The 14,963-nt window shown below is 40.5% G+C and overlaps 1 protein-coding gene across 2 annotated transcripts in view; it reads left to right on the top strand.

Moving 5' to 3' along the window:
- The window catches only part of MNAT1 (MNAT1 component of CDK activating kinase), a 117,971-nt gene that overhangs the window by 9,427 nt on the left and 93,581 nt on the right, over positions 1-14,963 (top strand). The window contains exon 1 of one of the 2 annotated variants that reach the window (XM_069018508.1): positions 2,759-2,838. The exons of the other annotated variant lie outside the window; for it this stretch is intronic. Coding sequence (XP_068874609.1) covers positions 2,792-2,838 — 47 coding nt within the window. The 5' untranslated portion in view covers positions 2,759-2,791. Of the gene's footprint in view, positions 1-2,758; positions 2,839-14,963 lie in introns of those variants that run through there. 2 annotated transcript variants of the gene reach the window in all.

The raw sequence follows: 14,963 nt of genomic DNA, 5'->3' as shown, positions 1-14,963 counted from the left end.
GTAGTCCTAACAGTGATCTGAATTTTGTAAATACATTTACCTGGTTTCTCTTTTTTAAAAAATATTATGCAAGAATTAATTTTGGCAAGACCAGATCTTAGCAGGAACTGCTGCTATATATGACAAAATTAAACTTTGTCATAGCTAAAAACATTTCTTGATGCTCTGAAAATGATAATTAAGTTGTTCTTGTTTTGAATATAATGTGTGTGGGGAGGGAACGTATGAGGAAATTCTTGCAGGTTTTTTTTGTGTGGAATGTGGGTAAGTTCAGCTTAGTGAGAACAAGATGGCTCTGCCACAAAGGAACAATGAGGAAGTCATCTGGTCTGATAAATATTTTGGCTTTGAATTGAGAAACATGAGGTAGTGATTTTTTGCTGTGCCCACACAGTCCTGCCTCAATGACTAGCATTAAGGTTACATTATGTCTAAGCATTTGCAGAATCCTGGGCTTAATATGATAATGACAACTTCTTTAACATTATAGAGAAGATGAGTGGCTCTTCTGAGAGTTAGGAAATAGTGGGATGGGACAGAGTGAGAGAAAAAAGGTATTTTGTTGGTCTTCTTTTAAGAAAGAGTATTGAGGTGAAAGTTCCCAAGAATGTTGTGGTCTTCAGTTTTTTATTAGTTCCAAGAAGTGTGGCCAGACTGCCAGGGTGGCAAAGAGGGACTGGTGTTCCTAGACAGCAAAAGGCAAGGGAGTGGTTTGGCCAATGTTGACACCTTCAGACTGCTGAGCCAGAATGGGAAGTGTTGGGTCTAACTGGGCAGGAAAGTCTGGTGCTGGGATTAGATGTATTTCAAGAGCTGCCCTCAGAGCCAGGGTGAAGGAGGAAGATCTCTGGTCCCAGAAAAGTACAGACAGACAAATGTTTAACTTTTTCATCCTTACTTGCATGGTTTCATGTGTTTATCTGTAAAAAAAAATGGTATCTTTGTGGGGATTAAGCGGTGAACAATCTGTTAGGTGTAACTAGTGGCTAGATAATCTTTACTGTGAGTATATGAATATCCTTGTGTAAACAGAAGAGTCCAGATTCTGGGAGTAGTCTGTAGGCTTTAAAAGACTGAAAAAATAGTCCTTTTACACCCTGGATGGCATCAGGAAAGACTGTGAGTGGCAATTGTGTAGTTTGATAAGCTTGTGACTGATGTGCTGTGAACTAGAAATGGGAGGATGCCTTTAAATCCCCAAGATCCCTTGTTCTAGGAAAAAAAATGAAAAGTTATCTTTAGTTTTGGGGTATGGTCATGTTCTGTAAAGGGAGAGAGGGAGGTTAACGGGACTGAGGGCAGTACCAGGGTGATGGGATGTTGTGGAACATCATCAGCTGAGCAGGCTTGGAGGAATTCAGGAGCTGGAGATATACTTGTCTGTTGAACTTAGTCTAGAATTGCTGCATTTCTTTGAACTTTTTTGTTTCTATTCTTGCAACAAAATTTTGTAAAACAAACCCTTGATTTATATTCTATCTGCCTGGTTTTGGGCAAAGGTAATACAGGTGGTGTGTGCAGAATTTGCTGCCCTCACATGGGCAGGATCTCAATGATCTGTGGGTGAAACAGCCCCTTGGAGATTTATTTCTTGGGATGAAGTTAGGGAACTCAAATTGCACGGGGTCTGTGTGGGAACCTTTGCTGCCAGCTGTCAGATTTTGGAAGGGAGTCTTCTCTTTTCTTCTAGAAGGAATGTGTGACTGGGAAGCACCTTGTGGCTCTGGGGAAACTGAAATGCTGTAGTGGTTGAAAGGGGAGGCTGGCTCCCAGTCTGACTGTGTGGCAGTAAAGGAAGCTGCAAGATCATGAGGGAGACTTGCTTGGAGAAAGGGACATGACTACATGAGAAGTTGAGAGAAGGGGTGATGACTGGGCTAGGGAAGGATTTAGGACACTCTTGGAAAACTGAGGAAAGGCTGGAGCTAAAGAACTGTGTAGCAAGATGAGAAGTTCTTGGAGGATGAAGGTGTGGGGAGGCCATGGCTGTGGCAATGTCAGAGGTGAGAATAGTGAGTGAGTGAGTATGTGTGTGTGTGCTTGAACAGTGTGGTGAAGGGCTTTAGGTGTCTAAATGGAAATTAGCCAAGCCTGGATACAAAAGTCTTGGCCAGGAGAAGAAGGAAGGGTGCCGAAGGGCACTCAGATCCTGTATTCCCTCACTGGGCTGGAGCAGCACCTGGGTGTTTGAGTTGTTTCACAGAGCCCTGTGGTGGACTTGGCCAAGTTCCTGGAGCGCAGCATTTTGCAGGGGCTCCACTGTGCCCATGGGATGCCCCTCTGGAAGTGCAGGGTGTGTGCAGGCTCCTCCTGCCCTCCCTGGGAGCTGGGCTTTGAGCAGAGGAAATCCTATAGAGCACTAATACTAATCACTCTCAAATCAGGAATGTGAAATTTGGACATGCTTCAAGCATTAATTATAGTGGCTTAATTTCCTTATCTGGTAATGTGGGGATAATACTACCTCATGGTGGTTTTGAGAAGGTCAGTTATTTAATGTTGACTGTGCCAAAAGAAAACTATGCCAAAGAAAACTGGAGAGGGGGAGAAAAACAGTAAACGTGTCGAAGCAGGATTTGAGCAGGGCAGAATAAACAAGGTCTGGGGATAAACTGGCATTGCTTGTGTGTGTTAGCTGAGCACTGCCTATGCAAAAGGCTGAAAGAGGTGGGATCCTAACAAGCTGGAAGAGCAATCCCTCATCCTGGTGCCTGGCAGGCCATGCACATTAACTGTAAGGAAAACATGTAATGCCTGGGCCATACATTGTGCTGGTTGTTAGAAGAATAACATGACATTGAGGCCTCTACCCTGCTTTCCTGGCTTAGTTGACATAAGGTAATGGATATTGAGGGGAGGAGCTGAGTAGTAGCCTGATTGCATAAGCCTTTTTTCCAAAGGAAACTGGCTAGCACAATGTGGAGATATAATACATTTATATTGTGGTGCATGACCACAAGAGGGATCAGACTGCTTGAATTTTCACTTCTGCATTTTTGATTCTGCGTTCTTTCATGTAGCCTGTGTTACATGTGGAGATTTTAATTGTCTGACTTGCCAATGATAGTATTAGAAATTTGGTTGAGTAGTGGGCTTGGCTGTAGTTTGCTTTCTGTCACAGGTCTGTTTCTTGGCTTCAGTCTCTGCAGTAAAAACAAAGCTGCATTACGGTATGACTTTGATAAATAGATTTACATTTCTGCTTGCACAAGAAGTTATCTCTTACTGTTTGCTAGGTAAGGCTTCATTTCCAATACTCTGGTTTTTTAAGTGAATATGCTAAAAAGTGATACTCTAAAAGTCATTGAATTCAGAACCCACACAAATCATTCAAACCTGATTTCGCTCTCCTGAATTCTTTCTTCTGGGGCATCAGTTGTATAATTGGCAAACGTATACAAGACAATTGCTGACCTGAAAGTAACCATCGCTTGAATATAATGGACTACAATCACTTTCTTTTACACCTAATTAGTCCAACATTTTATTTTAAAATCCATTTGTTTTCTAGGGAGAGTAGAAAGATGCAAAGTTGCTTGAAGGAGAATTGTCCCAACTTCTTTCTACTGTGTCCTTCCTCCACAAATATAGAAGCAGCTCTATCATTGAAAATTTAATGAAGCTTTCATCAATATAATGCTGTGCCTCTGCATTCTCTGAAATGTATTCATTTTTAATGAGCTTCTAATTCTAATTTCAGGTAACAGGAACAACTGAATATAACCATAAATCTGATTTGTTTCTGAACAGCATGTCCCACGTAATTTACAGTTCCTTAAGTTGCCACTGATGGCTTTTGGCAGTTTGGTAAAAATATTTTGGTTCAGACCTTTGTTTTTTTTTTTTTTTTTAAAAATCAGCCTCAGCAAACAGAAGCAATGACCTTAAAACAACAAGGAGTATTTGCATTTTTTTAAAATTTGTTTTATTTTTTTTTTTAATTTCTTAGCAAGCCTGGGGTTAGTTCCTTAGTTAAAAAGTACAATAGTGGGAAAATATTTTGGGTATGTGGGGGAGCTGGTAACACTGAACAAAATATAGAATTGTGGATAATTATTACAGAAGATGGAAATAGTCTAGGAATAGCTGTGAAAATACCCTACTGCACTCTGGACAGTCTCAAACTGGAGGTACCTATGAAGCATCCAGTAACATTGCACTGCTGGAAGAAGCAACCAGGCTTGCTTGGCCTTTTCTTACTGGGAGTGAATCATAATGCTGAAAACATGGTATTGTTTACCAAATTTTATGCAATAACGACACCTATGAGTACACAGTTACATTTTCAATTAGAATAAGAAAGCATTAACACTAAAACATTGTTTTGATCATGTGAAAATACTTTATTGTTCTATCTGCATTATTTAATTTATGGTCCTTTTGTTTCTCATAATCATAATTGACATTTATCATAAATATTTAATTTGTGTTTTGGATGTTAATTGCAGGAAAAGGCCACATACAATGTGATGCCATTGAGAAGAGAAACATAAAATTTAATAACCAGAACCATTCTCTACTACACATAGTATTGCCTTTGTAATAATACAAAGGGTAATGTAGAGAGAGGGGATGGAGTGAATACCATTCTTGGCAATGTGCAATGTTTTGTTTCATCTATTAACTTGAAAAAAAATCTTAGTATAGTACCAGGAGGAAGCTGCACTTGCATGGCACATGTTTGTATCCTGGTTTCTTTTGACAGTTCTTATTTTCTTGCATCGATTTGCTTGGAGCATTACACTAGCAGGATATTTTTCTATATATATTTTTAATCCAACTTTTTAAGCACTTTTTAGCAGCTTTGCAAATGAAAACAGTATGCTGAGTATATTATATGGATACCCTGAACTGTTTCAGGTATGTGAAGCAGCCCTACAATTTTATTCAACCTTTACTGAGACTTAGCACTTGACCTTGGTGGTCTCTTCTCGGAGCAGACCAAGAGAGGGTGATGTAGTGGCTTTTCCTGGGAGGTGTAGCTCTGAAGCAGTGTCCTTGGTACAGGCTTGGGGGTAGTCCCTGAGAGCACAGCCAGCCAGGATGGGGTAGGGATGGTGCCGTTCCTGCTCTCAGCCAGCTCTGCACTGCTACCACGGGAGCCCTTGCCCAGGGGACGGAAGCTGTGGGAAATGCAGCACAGCCTGCGGTCCCTGTGGCACACTGGGTTGTAATCCCTGCTCTGGATTGTTCCCTACTGCATGGTCCTGCAAGAACACTGCTTTTTAAACTTTTGAACTGTTTCCTAAATGATTTTCAAGGCTTTCAGAGACTCCTTCCTTACAAGATCAGATCTAGTGTGGTCAATTAAGTCTAACACGTCCTGAAGTAGGAAAGTGAATGTTTGTGTGCTGGTCTGTTCTTGGGACTTCACCCTGGGCAATGCCAGCTCTGTATCAGTGATAGACACTTCCACTGTGGACTGATTTCCATATTTACTGAACTTATGATGCCTAATAATAAAAAAATCAGTTTTCTGCTTAGAATTCCCATTTCCTAGTTGTTTGGAATGCAGAGCAGTATAACAGAGGAATGGATGAAAGAGCTGTGTTAACAAAGCTGTTGTTTCAAAAGACTGGCTCAGTTTTTCAGGTGCTTGAGTGCCAGTGTAGCCTCAATCGTGCAAGTAGCCACTGAAATAGTGAAAATCTGCATGTGATGACTACTTTTAGGATCAAACCCCTACTATTTATTTTCACTTCTAAAAAGTGTACATCACTTTTTCTGACAGTTGTTTTTCTGTTAAATAGTTTACTTAACACAGACAAACAGTTTATTTAAGATAAGTTGATAGTACCAGGCTTGGAGTTTGTCCTGATACAGTCACTTCTCATATTTGGCTTGGACTATTTACAGCAGAAGCTGAAGGTGAATGAGGAGGGGGAGAGGTGTAGGTTTGTGTCATCTCCCCCTTTAAATATGATCAGTTCAAAGGTCTTAAATGGCTGTCCCTCATCATCTTCTGAGTGATACCGGACCTTTCACTTGCCAGTCTTTGACTAGGTCAGCTTTTGACTAGGGATTGTAATAAATACACCAGTCCAACTTAATTTCATTTTGAGAGAGCATTTTTTGGTGTAAGTTTGGAGCAACTTCATTAATAAAACTCTGTTTATTTTTCTTTCCTAACATCTGCAGAATCTTCTTTCCAGATTCTTTAAGGATAATTTGAGTACTGTTACTTCGATTCTGTGGAGGAATGTATAGATTGCACATAAAAGCTACATTCCAGGCTTTGTTTTAGAGTTTAACACCCAGAAGTTAGAAAATTGAAAAATAAGGACTCAGACTTAGTGTGGTTCCTCTGTATATATGGTAGAGTACTATTATTGACATAGAATGGTGTTTTTCATCTTGCAGGATATGTTTTATGCTATAATCACAATATTTTAATCAAGCATATGCAATGAATAAGAGGATCATTGATTTCTTCCTTTCCTTTAGCATTCTTGATATAAAACCTTTTATGCCTATGTATTTCTCCTGTGATATTAAAGCAGTGCTGCCTCATCTTACTGACGAGAAAAATCATAATGGTTTTGCGGGTCTCTACATTTTTGTATGTGCTAAAAGGGGAATGTAGAAATTTTTTTCCATCTACACTTCAAATACACAGGCTGCTTCCCCAGCAAACAAAACCAGCCTTTTGAGAGCCTCATAATGTAAAGTGTTAAACTTAGAATGTGCCAATCCTGTGAGTAGCTGTTGGGCATTCCAGAAAAGGGTATTTGCATTAGTGTAGGTAATTATACTTTAGCTTTTCTCTGCAGTATAATTTTGGAATTTCTACAAGTTTTATTTTATCATAGAGTGTTAAGGAGCTGGAATGGACCTTAAAGGTCATCTAGAACCAACCCCCCCCCCTACCATGTGCAGGGATACCTCTCACTAGACCAGGTTGTTCAAGGTCTTAAATTTACCTTTGCCAGGCATCTGTGGTCATGCCCTTTCAGTGGTATTGTTATTGCTTGTGCCCAGAATGTTACGGCTCTCCTCACACTCTGTTTCCAGCACAAATGAGCTTTGTGATGGGCCTGGTTGGTGCAAAATATTTTTATGCTTTGTACATGATCAGACATCAGTGGTGATGCCTTTTATGTATAAAGACAGTAGGAAGAGAAGTGGTGTGGCTAAGAAAAAAAGTAAAAATTACTGGCTGCAGGTGTGTTTAGACTTCCACTTGAGCCTCCCTGGTTACTCCAGCTAATTAAAATCCAAATGTTCCCTGTATCACATGCCTGTCCCATCCTTGTGTTCCAACCCTCTTTTTGGCGCTGAACAGTGAATCAGTTCAGGGAGGTGATCCTTTTTAGGATTTTAAGCTAGTTATGAGCTGAATTAGCTGCTTGTACTACTCCTTGGCACGTGTGCTGTTGTAGAGGTTGCAGGGCACATCTAGAAGTATGATGAGGTACTGTAGGACTAGACTTGACCTTGTAGCCATGTTTGATGCCAGTAAAAATAAATCTGTATGAGGTACCTGCATGTGTTTGTTGATAACTTCAGTGCCGTGCCAGGAGAGTGCTGTCCTGGTAACATTCCTACAGCCTAAAGTGCCCATATAGGTGTGTGTCAGCCATGCAGAAAAAACTTTGATCTTAAATGATCCCATGCAATTTCCCCAGTATGTACAGTGGGAGCTAAGGTGTTTGTTTTAGTTGACAACCTGAACTCGCAGAGGCTCCATTTGTCTTTTGCTCAAACACATTGTGGCTTGGGTTTGGATTTAGTTTAAACAAATTGCAACAATCTGCCTCTTCATGTTATGTAAAGTTTTTTCCTGAAAATAAAAGGATCACTTGTGGATTACTGAAAGTGTTGCAATTTGAAAAGAGCTATGATGGGGAGGAGACAACTTTCTTCTTGAAGTGGGGGAAGAGTTTTCTTGTCTCTTCTCATTTAGATCTTTTCATGGTCCTTTAAAACTTGTGCAGGGATTTGGTTCACAGTGGACTTCTAACATTGTCACCAGTGTGAATCAAAAGCTGGTATGAGAGATTACTCAGGAAGGTGCACAATATGGTCCTTCATAAGAGTTATGGATTTTGTTTGGCTTATTGTTCTTCTCTACATAAATGAAGATGAAGGTAATACAAAGCCAAATCTATTTGAAAGGTAATAGGAATGGCAGTGAAGCAAGTTTGATATTTGATGCATCATGACTGTTGTCACCAAACTGCTTTTTCGTTTCTCTCTCTCTTTTTTTTTTTAACATTGATTACATTGATAGTAGCCAGAAGACCTTTCATGAGTCCCAGCTCAAGAGTTCTCTGCAGGGAAAGGAGGAACCTTTGAATGAGCTGTAGTCGAAAAAGTAAGCAGATTGGAGCAGGGAAGGTGAACATATAGTGGGAACAAGAAACAATGTTCTCCTGAGTTAGTTGATACAGTGTCTCGTACTAAAGTGGTTGCTCAGTTTCATGCGTTAGTTTTCAGTGGAGCTCCTGGATGGGATGGGAAGTAACACTGGAGTTAGAACTCTATGGAGCATAAAGTATTTGTGGTTCTTAGTCTCTGTGGTGTTTTTCTTCACCCCCCCTTGGAGCAGAGGAGGTGATCTGGTGTCAGGGGGGTGTCTTAGTGTCAGAGAGATCACATGTATGCAAGTCATCTTTGTCCCCAGCTTTCTTGTCCCCTGGCTTGGGAAGCCATCCCACAACTTCTGTCTGTGCTGATGTGTGCAGAGGGAGGGAAACACAGGAAAAGTCACACTCCCATCAGCCTCCTGAGAGTACTTTGTGTCCTCTGGAGTGTTAAACTTAGGGTCTTTTCAAAGTAATAGGTGCTGTACAGGTGAGTCAGCCTTTTGTGCTAAGGGCCAGGTGCTTGACTTATTTTCAAGCTGGCATGCTAGGGCGCACTGGCATTCATCACATTTGTAAACACTCCTCAGAGCTGAGGAAGGCTTTTGTCTTGTAACCGGTTTTCCTTAATGCTCTGGGAGTGACTGGCTTGACGCATTTTCCCCAGGTGGCATCAGCAGCCTCTGAAACACACAGGAAGCATTTCTGCTCTGTGACCTTTGCAGCAAGGTGATCTTCAGGGAGGACAACCAGGAGTGAGCATCTGCACTTTTGGTACTGTGCCCAAATATGTACACTTTTGACTCCAGAACAGGGAGTGAAAGGCTCCATGTCTTGGACCAGTCCTTGGGCAATGCAATTCTTGTCCTTGCTTTTCTGTTGTGTGTGAATTTGATGGTTAATAAGTCATTCCTGCAGAGCAGGAAGAGATACTTTTTGGTTTTGGCGGTGGAAAGATTGTTGCTGGTGTCGGGAGTGGAAGAGAGCGGGTTGTGGTCTGTTATGCTGAGTTTTATGTCAAGTTTAGGCTCTCACTTTTCTGGATGAGTGTTCAGGTTTCCTTTTAATAATTGAAGTAGTCTAATATTGGTTTTTATAGCATTTGTTTTTGAACAAAATCTGGGGAGTATTTGTCTGTCGCAACGAACAAGTGAAAATAGTTCCTGGTGAGATTTCCACAATATTTGGTGTAAGTATGGCCTCGCTGCTGGGCTGCTTGCAGAGGGGAATGTTGGGCAGTCCTGGACCCACACAGTGTTGCTAGGGAAAGCAAAAACTCCAGTTATATGGGATTTATCCAGCACATGTAATAAGTGTTTTCTCAAGTGTCTCTATCTGGTTTTTTTTGTCTTTTCTCCTTTCTGTGTACTGGGTTTTTTGTTTGCTTTCAGTAGGCCATTGTGTTGAGGGGCCTGGTCTTGCAAACAGTAATGAACAGGCTTTTTGTTTACTGGTGATACCTGTGAGACTGTTCAAATAAGTATATGGAGCTGAATCCAGGACCTCCTTGAAGCCCACCAAATACTGAGGGTTTGTTTCCCCTCTTCCTTGAGACCTCAATTCCCAGAGGGCTGTGAAGCCAGTTCACCTCTCCCAATAGTAACTGATTGAAGGATTAGGCCATTTTTTAGTAGTAAAAAAGACCTGAACGTATTCACATTTCAACATGTTATGTCTGAGAATGTACAAGCTGCAAGCTGTTGTTCAGCCACACATTTTTAGCTTATTGATGATGAAGTCTTGAGTGTTAACATGCCTGCTAAATGGGTATTTTGGGCATGTGAAAAGCGACTTAATTGTATATTGTCAAAACCGAAGAACCTCTTTTGGCTTGGCCATTTAATAGACCCGTTTAGCCTCACTTGAATCTGGTTTTGATAAAAGCTGCCGAGCAGAAATCACATGGGTTTGTCTTTCCCTGTTCACTGCTGTGTAGGTGGGGGTACGAGGCAGGTGCTGGTGACATTTTGAACTGTCAGACTTTGTGCCCAGAGTGACAATTGCTGCCTCTCTAGCAGAACCTAAACATACATTATCTTATTAGTGCATTCACATCTTTATGCAATTAAATCGTATTACATTTAAGCTGCCTCCGCTGTGCACGTTCCCCCAGTTTTAACAGTTTATCATTTAAAGCCTATGAGAATTTGACAGAGATTCAATTCCACCTGTACAGCCTGGGCAGCAGTGGAGTGTGATTGTATCTGTGTGGTTTAAGTGCAGCTGCCCTGAGAAGTGAGAGTGCTCCAATCAGTATTGTCAAGGTCTTCAGCAACCAGATAAGAGGGAATGACCAGCAGGAAATACTCCTTTGTGGGGGAGAGTCTTTGTTCCATGAGAACACTTTCAGATAAAAGGTGAAAATTGATCATCTTGGCATTCTGTTGCCTTGAAATTACATAAGGGCTGGTCAGCAAGGAGGTTTCTGTCCAGTGTATAATAATACTGATTTCTGCAGAAATCCCAGTATTTCACAGGTGCCTCAGTTCTATCGCTTGAAAGTTTTGCAGACAAGTACTTGCCAGTTCTGGAAGCTGTTATATATATATTGCTGTCAAGGTGATATTTTGGGGTGGAGTATTTTTTTTTTTTTTGAGTAAGCATCTGTGTCTTAAAACTGTCTGAGTCATGTATTCTATTCTTTAATACAAAATGGTTTTGAAGGCTCAGCATATTGTAGTGGTCAAGATATGCCACTAAGCAGAAAGAGCCATGGAAATGCCTCCTGAAAAGAGGGAAAAGAATATTATTTATGTCCCTAGGATCACTGAATTAATTTACACATTTATTTATTCCTAATGACCTGGGCAACCCTTGTTTGTAAGGTAACTAAAGTAGGGTGATGGGGCTCCAGGTTTAGGCCTGACATCCCCCTGCCCCAGTTAACTGAGAGCAGGTGTTGGTGGCAGGGCAGCAGGTAATGATTGTGCTTCATCTGTACAGACAGGATTGGTTTCTTTCTCTCTTGGGTTCAGGCATCTTGGAAATGTGGCCTGATCTTTCTGATTTCCATGACCAACTGTAGCATGTTTTTTCACCAGGGAATTTTGTTAAACTGGTTAACTTTGTGCGTTGGATTCATGTCCTGCTGCAGTGGGTGTCACCAAACTCGTTTTACAGGGTTTTCCAAGGAAAACACCCAGTACAGTGTTTTCTGCCCTGGGTAGACTGGTGGGCTGTAAATGTCTTTTTCAGTTGAGCTGTAGTTGCTTTTCAGATACCTGAGTTGCACAATGGCACCGTGACTCATGAACCACAGCCTGTCCCTAACTGGGTTCTTTTCAGGCTTTAATTGTTGGGTGCAATAGCCAGGCTGCATTCTTCAGTATCTACAAACACCCCATCTTTTCCTTATCTTTGGATCCCTTTGTTTTATTTTCACTAGTAAACTTGACTTATGTGCTTTGTGAGAGTAGGGAAGGTGATCACTTTTCTGTAACATCCTAATGTTTCTTGGAGAAAATGCTGGTAAATGATGGAACACCTTATACATCTATCCAAAATATTGCATGTGGTTTTAGGGGGTGGAAGCACCATGGATGGCTCTTAAAAAGCTGAAAGTTAAGGAAGTAGCTGAAGTTGATGGGAATCTGAGACCTTTAGAGAAATTAACAAAAATGTGTTATAAATAGCAGGAATATAAAACAGCATTATAAAATGATGAGAGTAGATAATTCAGTCTGGTATCTCCTTAGAGATTAATTTTTGGGTAGAGAGAATTAAATATTTTGCACATGTGCAGCTTGCTAGTGAAAAGTGGTCAGTGTTATGTGGGCACCCCAAAAATGTCAGGAATTGGAGGGCTCATTGCTTTCTGAAAAACTGATCCTTTTCTTTTTTTGTTTCTTCATTGGATCTCCCAATTGTTTGTCATGATGGAGTTGCTAGTGGCTATTGATGTCTGGAAGGATCTGTAGAATCAAAGAAATCACATGTAAAACAGATGTGTTGATTTTTAATTCTTACTTTTTCAGTAGGTGGTTGTGAAAAAAGCCTTTTCATTATTGTGTACAAGCTTACAATTTGATTGAGACTAGGAGCATATAAAAAGCAAAAAATTCTGTGTTTTTCCTAGAGTTGTGTGCTCAAGGGTGTTCTCCACTGATTTGTTTTAATTTGACTACTCTAGTGGCACTAGATAATATCAAGCATTTATTGTGTGTGATTTATATGGATAGGGAAAATACTGTTCACTGTTTCTCAGGCCAGGAACAATGTTCTTTACACATGGCCCTTAATACAGTTGTGAGCCTAAATAAATGCTGCTTTTGAATACGTGCACAGATCCTGTATAATTATGGAGCAGTGTAGTTTACTGTGAGAGAACCTGCAGCATTGTGGAATGCTCCTCAGCTGATGTTTGGATAAAACAGATCAGCTCAAATATTGTCTGGAACTGATCATCTGAATCTTGGGCCAGATTTCCTTTTCCTTATGTGTTTTCAGTGGCTCTTTAGTTAATCAGGGAGAGCAGTGGGCTGTGGTGGCACAAAGCATATGGGTGTAGCCATGGAGAATGGTGGGCTTTGGTTGTCTGTGTGATATTTACAGCTGAGCTAGTGAATGGAAATGGAGAACTCCTTCTTTCCCATTAACATTACACAGAGATAGGAATGAACAAAATGAGTAAGTTAGACCTGTTCCACAGAGGGTGGCAGGTGGGGTTTATGCTAGAACAGGCATTCAAAAATACTATTCCAGGCTATTTCCACACATAAAAAGGAGCCACACACAAAATCCCAACAATCTGTACTTTGAATTTGCTGTACATGGGAGGAACTTCACATAATGAAGAACAGATTTGTGGATATTTATCTGGCTTCAAATCATTTGACAACATTTTGATCATGATCAGCTCACCAGTGTGGGGAGGCAGTTGTGTGTCCTCCTCCCTCATCCCAGCGCCTGCATCTGCTGCTGAGTAACTTCACTGGGGTGTTCTGCTTTGTGTGGTTTGTGGCAGAATGGGTGCTGAGGTAAGTCCTAACAAGAACAGAATGTATTTTGTTAAAACTTTTTTGCTTTCGTCTTTTTGATCCTCCGTTAATACAAGCTGTCTCACTTCTTGCTCCCTCTGTGCAACTGATTCTCCTCGTTGCTTTTCCTACTAACAAATGCTAAAAGCTTGAATATGCATCACAAATTTTCATCGTGATAAATTTCTTTGAAATGTGCTGCAACTTCAAGAGAACAGTTTGTGTTACATCTTTGCAGTGGTGAGTGATGTGTTTGCTCACTTTGTCCTTTGTGTTTGATAACCTATGAAGCTCCCTCCAGCTTCACTGGGGTAGGGCTGGGTTTTTATTCCCTGCAATTTGTAGGAAGTGGTTGAGATGCCAGCATAGCTAATGAAGGTCTGACATGTACTCCTTATTTTTAATACCTAAAAGTAGTTGCATTGGATATGACCTTACAATTTAGCTTCAAAAAGTTTGCATGACCTTCACCAAATGGTTTAAATGGTAAAATAGCAGTTGGCATTTATTTTTGAGCTTGAGGAAAGAGCATTTTTTAGAATGATTAAATTTAAAATGCAAAAAAAATGTTCCCTACCATGCTTTAAGTAGGTCAGGATTTCTGCCACCCTTAGAAAGGAAATTGAAATCTGACCTGCTCAATGGCCAGGGTGGGATGGGGGAAGGAGGTTTTGGTGTGTTTTTCTTTTTTTCCTTTTTTTTTTAAAGAGTCCAAAGATTTTTTTTTTTAAAAATATTTGTTTCACTGGCCATGTACTGTATGTATATTGTAGGGTAGTTCAAGATATCCCTGAAATATTTATCATGCTGTGTCCCACCAAGAATGTAATCTTAAGGTCTCCACTGTTTATGAAGCACAGTCTGTATTTTATCTCATGCTGAGAAAAGATGTGATAATGGTTGGTTGGGGATTATGTGAAAATGAAGTGAGGAATGACCCTTAAAAATTGGTAGGAAGTGGGAGATTCCCAAATGAGACCAGGGAGGCCAGGAAACTGAGTTGCTACTGTGGGGCTTTTCTAATGAATATCGTCTTTGCACTTATAATGGGGAAAATTGAGATTGGGGAGAGAAAGAAGCATTTAAAGAAAGTGCAATAAAAATCTGTTGGGTTGCAGGAATTAAAGGTAAACCTGTAACTCGGGGAACTTGTCTTTGTTAGTGCTGCAGTTTCAGGGTGTGCAGGCACAGAGCCCAAGAAGGGGTGCCTGTGATGCTGAAGATTGTCAGTGGATCAGAAGTGTTGGGAGGTGATCTGATGTCAATGAGTTTCAGGCACAAGGTAGCACAGCCACTCCTAAATAAGTGGCCCATTGCAACAGGAGATGCTTGACTTGATTTTGGGTTTATTCTTTGCATCTTCTTTAACTTTTTTAGGTTAAAAAAGAAAGTAGATTTGGCAAAACATTTATTTTAAAAGCATACTTGCCTAGGCTTATTTCTTGAAAGATTGTCTGAATTTGGATTAAATATGGCAATAAAGTGTTATAGCATTGCATTTTTGTTTTTCTTTCTTCTGATGAGCTTTTCTGCAACTTAATGTTCAGAATAATTTAGGCTCTGCTCTGTGAGGTATTAAAGGAGTTCATAGAGATTGTTCTTCCTTGTCTGACGTACAACTATTCAAATTGCAATAGTAAAGCCAACAGAGATTTAGCAAGTCATTCTAAATGGTGCTTTAGGG

The sequence above is a fragment of the Aphelocoma coerulescens genome, chromosome 5 (genome assembly GCF_041296385.1).
Source record: "Aphelocoma coerulescens isolate FSJ_1873_10779 chromosome 5, UR_Acoe_1.0, whole genome shotgun sequence".
Lineage (NCBI taxonomy): Eukaryota > Metazoa > Chordata > Aves > Passeriformes > Corvidae > Aphelocoma > Aphelocoma coerulescens.
This window is presented reverse-complemented; position numbering and strand designations above follow the sequence as displayed.